Source organism: Temnothorax curvispinosus, unplaced genomic scaffold (genome assembly GCF_003070985.1).
Source record: "Temnothorax curvispinosus isolate PA1 unplaced genomic scaffold, ASM307098v1 QBEX01012062.1, whole genome shotgun sequence".
Taxonomy (NCBI): Eukaryota; Metazoa; Arthropoda; class Insecta; order Hymenoptera; family Formicidae; genus Temnothorax; species Temnothorax curvispinosus.
Genome location: NW_020221842.1, coordinates 38,336 through 53,940, shown reverse-complemented (window position 1 = coordinate 53,940; position 15,605 = coordinate 38,336). Strand labels below are relative to the sequence as shown.

The following is a 15,605-nucleotide window of genomic DNA, read 5'->3' as shown; positions in this document are numbered from 1 at the left end:
TCTAATATTATGAAACATTTAACATTGATATATTTTGTTATTAACGATATGCTAGTTTACATCGTTGCGTTTATTAATTTTGTTACAAGATATAACGTGGTCTCTGTTTTCGCGTTGAACGGACCTTATATAAAGAGGAGTAATGTCTGTGTTAATAGGTAATAGGTTTTATTCATAATTCCGTACAATATCGTCAATATTCATGATATTTACATGCATATCGTCTAATGATCCATATATGTACACACACACGTAAGTAGCACCGGATAGGAATGAGATAGTAATTATGGTGCAAGATGACTATGTCGCTGTAATTAATTTGTTTCTTTGTTCACACGCAAAAGCGTATCACAGTACAACAGATAATGTCTAGCATCGCGCGTTTTATTCCGCTACACTGTTATCGGAAGTGACGAAAGTGTCTCGACCTGGGTCGAACGTGAAAATTTCGCAACAGTGTATGTGTAATCTGTGATCCATGAATGTACAGAGAAAAGAGTTATATTTATATATTTATATGAAAACACGCATAGGTCCTAGTAAAAATAGATTAAAAATTATGATTATCAACACAAGTATTTATATACAATAAGCATGCAAAGATTAGATTGATCTGTGCACAGAGAAATGTTCGGTAGCTATCGCTATACGTAACTGTCCGTTTTACACGTCGAGATTAATCTCTCGATTATCGAGATAAAATTTAGAAAATATTTTTCTTGAATTTCTTTATTACACTAACGTTTATTATAAAGAAAGGTGTTGTCTGTTTCAAAATATATATATTCGGGAATTTCAATTTATTTAACGAAGGGTGTATACACTATAGGAATGTAGAGAAATGGCACTTTGATCCACGGTAGAATAAAGTGACGCGTTAATTTTCCCATGAGATGCGCAACGCATATGGATTTAGTTACGTGAAAGTATGAAAAATTTGAAGCACTTTTTGTCAAATCCCGAAGGAGAAACAAAAGTTAATACACGATGACATGTTAATTCACGATATAATATGAATATATTATGAACGCATTCTCATCATTCGCAACAAATTTAATCCGTTAAATTTGGCAGAGAGAAAGCTATTAACGATAATGTAACGATAGATTGAGAAGGTTCTCATTTTAGAATACACTTCATATTTAATATTATACTTTTCAAGAGTTTACATTTGATCTTTTGCAATCTTCTTTGTTACAAAAAAACGTTATTTAATGCGCAAAGAGTATAACAATATTAATTTGACGAGTAACTGAGGTTTGAAGCTTCTTCGCGTGTGCCTATGTATATTTGAATAATTGTTTTATTCTGTTACGTATAGATATACATATATATCTATTTATGCGGGGGGGGGGGGGGGGTTATAACTTTGTGTCTTAAGTAGCACAAATTTCATAAATTCGCAAAACCGATCGATGTGTTGAGCAGCAATTAATTTACACGTTGTTGCCGCAATCATATGCTGCTCGGTTAAAAAAATTAAAACCCGCGCGATCGCGATCGACGCACTCGCGTGCATGTGTTAAACGGTGTTTGAGAACGGTGTGTATTATCGATAAGTCGCGTCGTTATTAATCAGCGCGCGCCAGATATCGACGCCTATTAATCGCCTACACGAAATTACGAATTACACTTATGAAACTCGAGACTAGCATTGATCAATGGCCGCCCAATTCAGGCGCGGGACTTCTTGCTCTTTAGCTTGAACCATCCCGCGCTCTTGTTCGGGTCGCGGGGCACGGACGTGGATCTGTTCAATTCCGTCTTGGAGCCGATGCCTCGCGATTTGGTGGCCAGCGATTCCGTGGAAACAGTTCTGTCCACTTTCTGCTTGTCCTTCGGTTTTAGCGTGCTGCGATTGATCGTACCTGCAATGATTGACGCAAATGTTTTCATTTCTTAAATAATACATTGACACAAATTAACGCTAATTTAAAGTTAATCAATTTTTTCTTTATATTATGGATAAGAATTTGAAAGAAACAGTTACTGAAAGGGACTTGTTCACTACATTCGTCGCGAATTGTTATTAGTAAAAATTAAGAAGAAAAAAGAAAGAAATGCTTATTGCTACACATAGATGCTTACTAGTTAATTTTATTTAAGGATACGGAATTTTATTTATTTCATTTAATGGGGCATTTAGTTATTTTGCTCAAGAGTAAAAGCATTTACTTGTCTTAGAAAGATTGTCCTTGCTTCGCCGTGCTTCCTTTCCTCGGCGGCTGAGGGTTTCGCGACTTCGTTGCCTGCGTCTCATGGTCGCGATCGGTTTTGCATGCTGTTGCTGATCGTAGTTGATCTCAAACGGTTCCCTATAATGTCGCGGCTTCCACGGAGCAAGGACGCTCACGCTCCTCGACACCGTTCTCGTGTGCGATTGCAACGGTCGATTTAACTCCTCGCGACTCGCCGCACGGCGTCGTTCATTCGGGCCTGGTATTTCGCCGACTGGAATGCAGATATCAGTCTTGAGTTGCAATTAGAGTGCGGTTACGCTTGACGACATTTTCCGTACTTTCACTGCCGAATGTTATTCACATAGATCACCATAGATCGCATGGTTAAATGCGATATGATATTTTTTTATACATTTTCTATGACGCAAATGCGACAAGTATTGCAGAATTCCAAGTGTTCGATGAATAATATGCTTCATAGAGCATGACTGTTATTGGACAGTGATAATGTTTCAACCCAATGTTATATACAAGATATTGAAGAAATTGCTTATGTATTTGAAAAAATGGATTAATCAATATTTTTTATCACTTTAATTTTTAATTTAAGCAAATGCCATTTTATTTATTTTAATCTAAGAAGCTTAATTCACGAAAGATATTTCGTTTGTTCAGAACATGAATAAGTATCAATAACATTTCGATATTTTTATTACGATGAAATCGATTTAAATTATCATTATACTTACAATCCTTTATTTTTTCGAATAGTTTTTGGATTGTTGAAACAAGAAATTAAATATATATTGCAATGGAGAGTAAATTACAATATCGCAAATGTTTTTTTTTTTTTAGAATAAGACATAAAATTATAACAATAACTATGTGAATGCTATGTGAGAAGTACAATTTTTTTATTGTACCTGTAGCAGCGTGAAGATACACGACAGATCTCTGCGATCTCTGAGAATTTTGACTTTGCTGGCTGCTATCGCCGGTTGTACTTTCGCCCGATGATAATGCGCTTTCAGCGAGTCTCGATTTTCTTGGGGCTGATATGATACCCCGGCGATTCGAATTCGTGACATCACGCCTCGAGCAGGCATGGTCGTCAACTCGTTTATTTCTGAAATAATTAATTAAAGTAATTAAACCTTTTCGTGGTCTAAATTATATTTTTATCTATTTATTTAACTATATATACATTATCTTCTCTCTGATAAGAATATATAAAAGGTAAATCTTATAATTTTTTGAAAAAAAACCAATTTATTTAGATTTAATAATTAAAGCAAAATGAATAGCTGAAGTAGACGATTATATTTTTGTTTATGACGATATTAATTAGAAGAAAATGTAATGACGATAAGAAAGTTAACTGGTCGACATTCGAAATATTTAAATTCATTCTTGCGCGAAATATTCAACCGGTCGTGTATTATACCTATACGCGGTTTATATTATAGCGTATATTTACCTGCGGTCTCTGTTGGACGAGACGGACTCCTGATCCGTATCGCCGAAGAAGCGGAGATTCTTTTGCACGGAAACTCGTTCAGGCGCAGAGGAAGCTTCCTCATCCTCGGTGCCGGTCGTCAAGATCTCGCTCTCGGGTATTCTCGGCTTTTTATCCACCGGCTGCAAAGTTATCGACGCTTCATTATTCATGATCTCGAAGGGGGCGGAGGGAAGGGGGGGACACCAAATATAGCCGCGCACAGATTATTTCTGCGTATAACAATTACGTCCGCTTATTCCAAATATCGATTTATCGAACGTTATAATTTCGCGCACAGAAGACGAACTTCGCAAGTGCGATAGATTGAAACGTATCGCTGTAATGATATATTATTCTGTGACACTATGTAATTTTCATAGCTAAGCACATACTTGGCTTCGGTTTCTCGACTTTTAGGGGCGGTTTTGCCAGTCTCGATTAACCTTGACTATAGCTTAACTAATTCTTCATGAGATCGTCTCTCTTTTATACTTAAAAAAAGGATCTTTTTTTAAGTATAAGAGATACAAAAGAGAGATTTCCGTATGTTTAAACCATATAATTTTTTATCTTTTACCATCAAGATTTCTCATTTTATTGTAATAAGGTTCAGCAAATGCGAATACTATTTTAATCGAATAATTAAATAATAGATCTATAATGACAAGTGCATTTTTTATCTGATAGAAGAAAAAATGCAGTATAAATATATCCCATAAAAAGTCAAGTGAATAACAAGATTTTATCCGATAAAAACTTATTACACGTTTGTTCTGAGACATTGTCCTCTAGGGAATAATATAAGATTAAGGATAAATATTAAGGACGCTATAAGCTACTAACGGGAATGCGAGAAAATAGAGTATACGACGCGAAACAGTACGTAACGTAGACCCGACTCTTCTTTGTCAATTGTTCGAGACGAGCGCGAAGTCAGACATAACTGGCCTCCATCGAAGGTCGCGATTTTTCGGAATCCATGCAGCCCCGTCTCTCGGTCGGCTGGGAGAAAATCGCGCGAGCGTGTACAAAGCTGTATTCTTCCCGCGGCTCGCAAAAATCGCGGCCTCCCCCCGTGGTTGCATCGCACGGCGCCTTCATGAGTCATGATTCTCCCCGGGCCGACTCATCCGATAGATCATCGTCCACGGCGAGATTCATACGCACGCAATCATCTCGAACGAGCGCGCGCGCGCGCGAGGAGAGCGGCGTCTCCTCTCCTCTCCTCTTCTTTCCGCTGCCCAAGATCGGAGGAGAATCGGGACCTGACAGAGATTATTCCCGTGCGCGCGCGGGCGCGCGGGACGATGGTCGGCTTATAGGGCTAGGCAAGCAACCTCCTGATCGGCACTTAATCTCGCGATTAAATTAAACCACAGAGCGCGGAGTTAGTTAAGCATTTAATCAAACCGGTAATTGGAGGTTGCGCTGCCCTAATGGCTCCGCGCAGCGACCCGCGATCTGACTGATGAATGCGCACGGGACTGGTGCGCGAGTTGCGCGCGAGATAACCACGGCACGATCCAGGAGAATCCGCTCGTTATCGGATAATACCCGCGAAAAAGATTCTAGGCTTCTTAGAGGGATGATTTGCCGCGAGTTTCCGTTCGAGTCCAAATACGATGACGTTTCCCCTTGACGACTTCTAGTATACGATCATTTTCGCCCACCTGACTCGCCGGTTTCGAAGAAAGACACGTGGACTCGTTCGTCGGTGTTTTTGAGCATCTGATTACTTCATACGAACTTGAAAATGATGTCAACCGACGTGGAAATATTTTATATCCACTTGTAAGCTATATTATTAAAGAATTCAGTGCAACAAATTATATCTTTTTCAGGATTTTGAAAAAAAAAAACCTAAATGCATCTTTTAAGTTTTTAGAATTGAATTTCTTATGTCTTATAATATTTTTCAGAAAGCAGATTAGATATGTATAGAAATTTGTTGGTTGATTGAGATTTTCATAGATACATATGTCAGCGATCAATCTTATCGTTAGCAGGGTTGATAAAATTAGGAAGTTTAGTTAGGAATAGAGAAGCAAGAATAGGAAAGTTGTAATAGAAATAGGAAAATAAAATTGTCAGGAATAGAAAATGACGCTTACTGCGGCATTGGATTTGTTCTTCCTCGAGAGGGACTTGAACCAGCCCTTCCTCTCCGCCTCTTGGCCCTGGTTGTCCCTGGTCAGGGTGTTGCTGGACTCGCAGAAGGACTCTTCCTCTCTGGTGAGAGTGCCGGTGGATCTCGAGAGTCTGGTCGGTCTAGGAGGGCTCGGGCTGCCGCTAGGTGTCGATAAGCGTCTGCGTTGACTATAATCCTCCTGAAACGAAACAGAAAAATCGCATGTTACATTCAGCGACTCAGCGTTTTTCGAAGTACTATCTCTATATAACTACCACTTTCTCATCCGAACCTTTCCGAGCATAATTTACTTCTCAGATCCCGGAGGATCATATCCAACCGCTATCCGATCTGAGAATTTATAGCGCGGAAAATGAGGTGGACAAGAGGAATCGATTAGACCACAATTGGCGTTTTTTCACGACACTTCGACACTTCTTCTTAATAGTTCCATTTTGATGTCATTTGCAATATTGATCTCGAATGTCTCTATAGATCTCGTGTACATATCGATTGGAGAACACGTACAGAGCATAATTCCCACACGGAAAAAAAGATTAGCTACTATAGCTAAAATAGTCGTAATATATGGATAACTAACCTTTTTTGCAACGAGAGTAACATTTTTTGCAGCGAGAACAAAAGGTTTTGCTACTATTGCTAAACTATAGCTTTCGCTGCAAAAAAAATATAACTCTTACTGCAAAAAATATTAGTTATCCATATTTTACGACTTAGCTAAATTTTTTTCCGTGCATTTGTATGCATTTACTATTAATTAAAAGGCTTCGAAATGACGCGATGAGGAGAAATATCAAATGAGATTACATGTTATATTGATCTGATCGCGTAATATTAAATTCACGCGAATCATATGAAGCAGATTAGCTTGAATTCAAATTGATCAGTTGATCACGCGGTTTCCCGGAGACTCCGGCGCGACGAAATACAATCGAATCCATCCGACGCAACTAACAAAAGTGCCTGTCCCCTGCCTTCGTCATTTATGTTAATCGCCGTTTCGCCAATTACACACGATTGACCGATCGTCGCGGCCTTCCATTCCGCTACTTCTATTCACGGGATGTATCGTAGGCGCAAAGCCTCGACGGGCCCCGCCGGCCTGGAAAAACTCGCCCCCTCGAAGCGGAGGACGCGCGCGAAGATGCACGCGGGCAGGCAGGCAAGCAGGCAGGCAGGCAGGCAGGCAGACGCGTGTCCGTTTCATTCCCGACGACGTCCACGTCGTCGTTATTATTATCATCGCGTTTTGCATCATCACCATCATCAGCGCTGCCACCTCCGTCATTTACTCTCGCTCTCGCGCATGCATAATGCGTGCCGGCGCGCTACGGCTTCAGGCGCTTATCACGACTCTCCCCTGTTTATTCATCGGTATTCCGGCAAAGACCACGCCGACGATCGTAATCGCAGACGCCGTCGAGGCCGCCGAGGCCGTCGTCGGGTACATACCGCACGTAACGCGCTCGGGAACTCCACAGGAAGTATCGCCGCGTATCGTCTAATCGGAATGTTAATCTGATCAATTGACGCGATCGACGTGCGATTACGCATTAGTTCTCATTGTGAAACCAGGACACCGTCAAGGAAACATGAATGTCTCGCGTGGATGAACCTATAGCGAGCGTGTGACATGTACCTATAATCTATCGTATTTTCGAGTTTATCGGTTAATCGCCAGATTGTTGATCGCGATGGTCCGTATGAATTTATTGAAAGTATATTTTTATCTCTGTGAAATTCCTCTTTTATTCAAATTAAAAGGAAAATTTTTTTAATATCTTCCCGAAATCTTACGCGCTGTAAACATTTCATATATTCATCAGGTATCAAAATTACAAAACCTCTATATTTTTTAAATAAATTACAATATCTCAGTAGCACATGTGCAGATTTAATGCGGATGACAGAAAATTAAACACAAATATTTTCCGGAAAGTGTCAAATATCTTTCTACGTGTATCACAAAAATTTTAAAGATATTAAATAAATAATATATTAGGAAAAAACTAAGGGGGAAAGATATATCTCTATCATGTGTACTATTGTAATGAGTTCATAGTTATCTTCTTATTTCGCGTCATCGATCCAAATAGCGAATGATACTATCAGACGAGTAAAGGAGCATATTGCGTTTCCGGCGCGGATTTCCAATTCTTTCTTTCTCTCGTGCGTGCAATATGCCGTGTACCTCGGAGAGCTTTCAATACGCAATATAATAACATATCACGGCGCGGCCGTGTATATAGATGTGTGCACCGACCGCGTATAAACTCTTAAATGACTCACAATGAATAGCCCATATCGCGGAATCATCTGCATAGTACAAGCCCGATGCGCTTCCCTGGTACTCTCCATATATACGAGCAACAATATCCCGTGTGCTTTCCATAACGAGTCGCGGCGCGCACCGACGACGGTCGCGGAGGACCACGACGGTGACGACGAGGACGAGAACGAAGAAGAGGTCGAGTTGATGCTGAAGACGAAGAAAAAGCTGAGGTCTCCGGTATAGAAAGGAAGGGGGAGAGGGGGAGAGAGGGGGAGGAGGAAGGGCCTAAGGGCATTGTGACCCACGCACCGCCCTGCTAACTCTTATACCGTGGCCTTCCTCCTCGCCGCGTTCTTTTCCTTCCTCCTCATCCTCCTCCTTTTCTTCCTCAGTTTCTCTCTTCTTCTTTGCCTTCTTCGTCCGCGGGGAATGCGTTATGCGCGGAGCTACTCCCTTGCCCTTCTGTGACTCGGCGTGGGCCGCCGAGATTGGGCTAGGTCGCTTACGTATACCTAAGTGCGTACGCATGCACGCGTGCGTGTGTATACGTGTCATGTGTGGCACGAAGCGTGTGCTAACGCGCGCGCGCGAGTGTATCCCCGGCGCATAACTCTGCAACATTAAACCGCTCGCCGTAGGTCACCGTAGATTACGCATAAATTCCGAGGGATGCGATTTACGACGTTAACTGGCATCCCGGTCCCCCTGTCCCGCCACCCAACTCCTTTCCAGATTTTCTTCCCGCCATCTGCGCGCGAGCGGCCGCCGTCGCTGCCGCTGTCGCCGCCGGTAGGCAAAGAAAATCGGTCACGAGCGAATCGAGTTTCTTCCTCGTCTTCTCGCTCTTCTGCGTTTGACGCGTATTTCTCACGACGGTGGTGCCAACGACTTTCCCACTCGATTGAACATTCACGAAGGGAAGTGGTCTCCACCTTCAGTCTCTTCTTCGTCCCGCACCGTCAGTCAAAAGATGCCAGTTGTTAAGAATGTGAATGACTTATGAGTATTTTAAGTATCGTGTCTGACACACGATTTTTAATACTTGAAAGACAATGAAATTGTATGCTTATTTTTATCAAGTTTATAATTATATTTTTATATTAGATAAAACATAAAACACACACAAGAGTAAATTACGTTTATTGTCGTCATATATGATAATAGAAGAAATAAAAAGAGTCGAATTTTATTATATTATATTATTATTACTAATAATATAACAAATTAATAATAATAAACGGTTTAACCCGTCGATATATGATTGATTATTTTATTTTTAAATTGGAAATATTTGCATTTACAGTCACTAATATAAAATAGACATACTAAGTAAGTTATTCACTGCAGAAAAGTATTAATCTTTCATTCGTCCGACGTTTATAAAATTCTCATTTATATTGTAACACTTTAACTGTTCAATTTGGAGCTAAAGGGACAAATATTTATATTTGTGGGGAGTATCTCTAATTGGTATTATAACGTTTTATATCATGTTGATTCAGTCGTAAGGCAATAATAGGATAGAGACGAAATGGTAGGCTACGCCGGTATAATATCAGAGATGCAAGAATATAATAGGGAAGCGACGAGGGAATCCTGGCGCTGTATACAAAAGGGCATTACGGTAAGATCTGTAACACGCAAAGCCGCAAAATAAACGAACGGGTGCGTAATTGGTATTGAGACCCCTGTCGTATCGAGACCGCGATAGTGGTCCGCCGATGCACGCGCGCGTGCAACTGCATAATAGTGGCCAAACATACTGAGAAAGAGAAGAGTATTCGCGGGGCAGAGGAGCGAGTCAAGTTGGAAATAACCGCGGTGAGAAAAGCGAAAGGAACGAGAAAAGAGGGAGAGGACGCACCGCAAGAAACCACCTTGAATATCGCCGGCGGAGGACGGGATGTGGTTTGACCAGGAATGCCCATCTGGGAGAAGATCGCGCTACCATGCGTTAAAAGGAATCCGTTACTATTTTTATGCGATGCCATCCCTCCGTTCCAATTTCCCTCTGTTCAAATGCGATGAGATCTACGAGATGGGAAACATCGAAGATATCGATTTAGAAAGAAGATTCAACTTCTAAGGACATATTCCTCGAACAATTAGTTAAAATTAACCGGATTTTAGTAGAAGGTTGAAGTAATTTTCAATCAATATTCATCATGAATATTATGAATTGAAATGTACAATATGACGTAATGAGTAACAAATAGTTAAGGTGGCGTTGACTAAAATTAATTAATCGAGGAATAATTCAATGAGCACAATATTGGTTAAAGCATTTATGAATATTATGACACCTCTTATAGATAACTCTGCAGATTCTTTTATAATATAACATATTTTATATAGCCTGTGGCTTCCGTTCCGCTGAGGAATTTATTTCATTCCGTGTAGATTGTGTAACTTTTATTCACAAAACTCTCCTCCTCTCTTCTTGGAATTTGTTTCGTCGCATAACTTCCGCATAACAAGGTTTTATAGATTGCTTGCTCTGCCCGGTTACATAATATCTCTCCCGTGAATATTCAACAAGATCTAAAATGTAATTTATATCTTTAAAGAAAGATCCATGATTTTATCCTTACCTAATTTTATAGTTACAGTAGTTTGTATTTTTTTCTTATTAAACTGTTAAAATGGAATCTATATTTAAAAATAAAAAGGGTGGTGAGGATAATTTTCCGTTTCAAAATTTTTTACGGAGTAAAATTCTGAACTTTGCTGTAGTCGTTCTCTTTTTCGTCTTGCATCGATGGCTAATAACACTATCGAGAAGTTTGAGGTACAAGGGTAACAGACTGTGAGGAAAGGGTGGATATCCGATGAAGGATACCGAATATACTTTCGCTCTCGATGACCATCATCGCGGTCATTAATAATTAACGGTACGCCATGAAGGGAGAAAGATATGGATTCTTTCTCTTTCTCTCTTTCGCATTTTACTTTCTTTAGAATATATGGTGCACAACTGTATTTATGAGAAAGTTTCGATGATACAATTCTCCTGAACATGAATGATCAAGGAAACTTATTACTAACAACTAAACTCGTATAGATAAAATTTATTTAATCTTTTGTGTATAATTCATCCTAAATTAATGAACTATGTCTCTCCAAGCAGAACCTTTTCTGTCACAACTTACTCTAGCGATATTATTATTCTTAAAAGCATTTTTAAAATATTTTAATTGAAATATCGATCAGAATGTCGATGGGAACTTTTTTCGGCTCAATGATCGGTTGTACATATCTTTCAACATTCTCATATTTTTTTTCATTTTTTCTAAGAATTTTTAATTTGGTACGTCTGGTTAATTGTACGCTCTTTCAAAATATTGCTTATATAATACTTTTCATAGTAAGTATAAAGATATTTTATCAATTCATTATTGGAACGAAAAATACATAGAATATAGAGAAGAAATAAAAAAAAACTTAATTGCATGTGTATCCTGTCAAACTTTCTGATTGCCAAGTTAGGAAAAAAATATGATTACGATCTCAAACCACATATTTCTTCGCGTTCCGATGTCAATTCGCTTGTTTGAGTGCGAACCGGCATTGGAACGTCCACGGATGGGTGATGGTTTCTCTTCAGCGCGGTCGGCGGTGGTGCCTGCGTGCGTGCGCGCGCTCGCACTCTCATTTCGCCTTCGGGAATAATTATAATTGATGAAATGACACTGCGAGCCGGACAACGGGGACTTTATCAAGCGCTCGCGATCGCCTCGGGAGACGCGAAAGAACGCACGCATAAGAGAGACGCGCATGGGATACGCACGAAGCTCGTAGCGACTTCTAACGAGAATGACCGCCCCGGTAGGTGCCTCGGCGACGTCGATGAATATTAATTATTCCGATCGTGACGAGATGCCCCGCACGCCCGCGCCGTTTCCCGCATAACTGGTCGCTTGGTCGACTGCTGCCGATTACGACAGCTTATTTGCAAGTTCGCACGCAGCCTCTGCCTTCGTCTGTAGACTCTCCCCTTCGTAATGCTCGTCTCTCGGACACGTAATACACGCTTATGCTAATTATGCTTGACAAAACGGCTGCTAAAAATTTGTCGTGATATTTTGTATCACGCTAGTGATATTAATCAAATCATTAATTTAAAAAAATGTCTCTTATACGACAATAACAACAGCAACTTGACGTGATTCACACACATATTTTGAATAATGGAAAAATCGCATCAATTTGTTACTTTGTTGTTTTCTAGTACGAGTTTTAATAACTAAGATAGAGATATATCTGGTTATGTAGTAAGCGAACACACATATACATATTTAGCCTGACTCACGTACTTCGAGATTCTTCTCGTATTATAAAAAATTTTGCCTGACAAACGTCCTCGAAAGATTCTCTCTTTCCAGCAGGCATAATAAACATCTCTTTTCCCCCCTTATCTCGTATTCGCTTTGACAGACGGTATCCTAATTCGCGCGGTCGTATCTCGCTTGAATTGCTCGGCGCTACTCGCAGGTACGGAGCGAATAGGTAATTGAGCCGCGGTTAGTTGCGAGAAGGACCGTATCTCCCCGGTATCTCTTTCTCCTTGCCGGTCTCCCGCCGATGTCGGCCGGTACACCCGGCGTCGTGTACACGACCGCGACTAGTGTGATACACATATACATACACATATACACGCGCGCATGTATATTGACCGGGCTGATGTATACTCCAGACTCGTTGCTTAGAGGATGTTCTATGCATAGTTACCGAGGGAGAGATGTATCTCCTCGTATCACCCGGCTGCAAACCGACCGGCCGTACGACCCCAAGCGAGGATTTTAACCCGACCTAGACCAGAACGTTAAAGACGGACATAGACAACGAGAGGAGGGATAAGAGACAGAAAAGAAAGGGAGCGGGAGAGAAAACCGGCGCGCAATGTGGCAGGTAGAATCGTATCGGCAAATTGCGATCGGCGACTGCCTTGTCGGCGACTCCCCGCGGCAAGAATAATGCACCGCGCGCGAGAGACAGGGAGAATATAAGGGGGAGCGCAGGGTGGCGGAAGAGGAGGTGGAGATGAAGAGGCTATCTGCTATGTTCCACAAGTGATACGAATATCCGGCATTGTTTAGGTCTCCGGGGCTCGAACTTATCTGCTCGCGATCGCGTTCCAGGAATCGCGTGCGCGGTGCGTCCTCATTGATACGCTGAGGCTAATTCGCGCGTAGGCTGGACGATCTAGTTGAAGCTGTTGGATAGGACGTTGAACGGAATGTGCGTTGCTGCTATAAGTACATTCATATGTATATGAATCCTCAGATTTAATAGTAGGATTAATTATTAAAAAAACAGAAGACTGGAAGAAAACTTTCACGTAGATCAGTTTACACTAAATAAAAATATTATAGGTATACAAATTTTCTTTTTCTCTCTATTTTTATAAAAATAAAAACATAGACTGAACCTAGACTTGTCTAGATGTACTTCAAATTTTATGTTAAAATACTTTCACTTTCTTTGTTTCTCGAAATGTGGAAACACACATTGGTGACTTATTTCGCTAATTCATTTCGGTTCAAGTTTAAACTATCGAAATGATGCGACGTTTAATTCTTCTGGACTTTAACGTGGTGAATGGTTTCAAGATATGCGAAGTATGCGTTTCAACTCGCGGCACAAAGTACATTCGATTTATGAGAGCCGAGAGGAAGGAGATTCGCGGCTAAATGACCGAAACTTATCTCAATTACCGCGAGATACCGTGGACCGTGCGAGCGAGTCTGTCTGCTGTGAAAGCCGCGCTGGTGCTTTCGCACGGGATGACTCCGTTAATGGTACAACTATTTCGAGAACCTCGCGATCTCACGGCTAAACCTTCTTAACCCCTTATCTATCTCACCCAGACTATATCCTCCAGAAACCGCCGCAAACTTCCCGGCAGCTCTGGACTCTGTTCGCGCGGAGTCGCTTCAAGAGTGACTTCCCTTTTGTTTCTCTCCCTTTCTCTCTCTTTCTTTCTCTCTCTACGGATAGCCTGAGCACCGTTGTGTTATTGTTATTGCGGTGTGCACGTGTCGGTGTATATACGCGATGCACATGACCGCCGTCCGTGTAATGGCCTGTGAGAAACCATCGTTGTGCTACGTTGAGATACAACACAACGCAAGTAGGAGAAGAGTTGGTGCCTTTTCTTCCCGCGCGTGGTGCGGTATCCACCGCCGTCGTCTCTCGCGAACGGGCATCTCTGAAAAAGACGTCAAGAGAGACGTCTATCCCCGGCAGGCACGCAGGGTCTCCTCCGCCCCATGTCTTCTCCTTTCGCTTTTAATCTGCATTGCCTCTACCCCACCTACCGGAAAAGGTAGCCGATCGTTCGCGATACCCCTCTTTGTCCTTGTTCTTTCGCTTGGTGAAATAATTTAGATTTTTCAAGCAAGTTGCTTCGGTCTAGGAGATTTAGAAGATTTAGGTGTTCCGATCCACTTTTAGATTTTAATTCCAGATTTAGATTTGTATGCAATAACGAGCTATGTAAACAAGATAATGCATTGTTTTCTTATATATAATTGTTTCTTTATTATTTTACAGAACAGATTAAATTTTTATGGATCACAGAACAAATTCTGCTATTAATTATACATATATAGATATATATATTTACTTTATTATTCTAATCTAACTGTGGGATAATTAAATCCTAAATCAAATTCTTGAATAAGTTAGTTTGGAAATATATTCGACACTGAATTTTAGACGCGATCATGTGAGGATTAATGTTCTTTTCAAAATTTTGTTTCAAAATTTCTTACCGTCTTTAAAAACAAAATATGTATTATCGCAATGGATCATCACATACCCGTCTATTCGTGCATGAGCACGATGTATTAGACGAACGTTACGAACGGCGTCGAATGTTTGGCAAAATTAGGCACTAAAGACAATCAGTAAAGATCGCTTCATTAGCTAATGCACTTGCCGGCGCCTTTATGAGCGCGAGTAAAGCATCATTATTGCGAAATTAGGCGGTCTGGCCGTTAAGGGCGGTGGAAGCGAGTGAAGAAAACGGGCGATGCTAATGAGAACCGAGATACTCGTGGAGTACCTCGTTCGATAACAAACGATATACTCGTAATATGTCGGGTGACTTTTTTATGTGCCGCCTCATTAACAATCGTTGATTTGGCTCTCGGCTCTCTTGAATCTTTTCTTTGCGTCGAAATTCGTTACAAATATAAAATTTATTCTTATACTCCATTTCGCGTTTTTTCTTACGTGTGATAATTACATTATATCGGTATCGAAAAAGCGATGCTTGTTTGCGTTGGATATTGCGCAACGAGTAAGATCTAATTGCACAATTGCTTTGGTCGATTAATTTTAGTTAACGATTGCCTGTAATGATCACGTACATATCTGTGTGTTGTGCAATAATCACTTGCGATAATCACAGGTAATTCATTCTTTTTTTTTACTACATTAACGTGAAATCCTGGAAATTAATTATTAACTGATGTCGTGTTATTTCGATACATCATTAAGAAA

General features: G+C 40.6%; 1 protein-coding gene across 1 annotated transcript; it reads right to left on the bottom strand.

The window, feature by feature from the left end:
- Positions 1-785: 785 nt before the first annotated feature.
- Positions 786-6,430, bottom strand: LOC112462213 (micronuclear linker histone polyprotein-like). The gene is made up of 6 exons (XM_025027855.1): positions 6,408-6,430; positions 5,790-6,069; positions 3,658-3,818; positions 3,104-3,306; positions 2,176-2,451; positions 786-1,868 (listed from the first exon to the last, which is right to left on the bottom strand). Exons 1-6 carry the CDS (start codon positions 6,428-6,430, stop codon positions 1,675-1,677), a joined length of 1,137 nt encoding a protein of 378 aa, XP_024883623.1. The 3' UTR covers positions 786-1,674.
- Between the last annotated feature and the right edge of the window lie 9,175 nt (positions 6,431-15,605).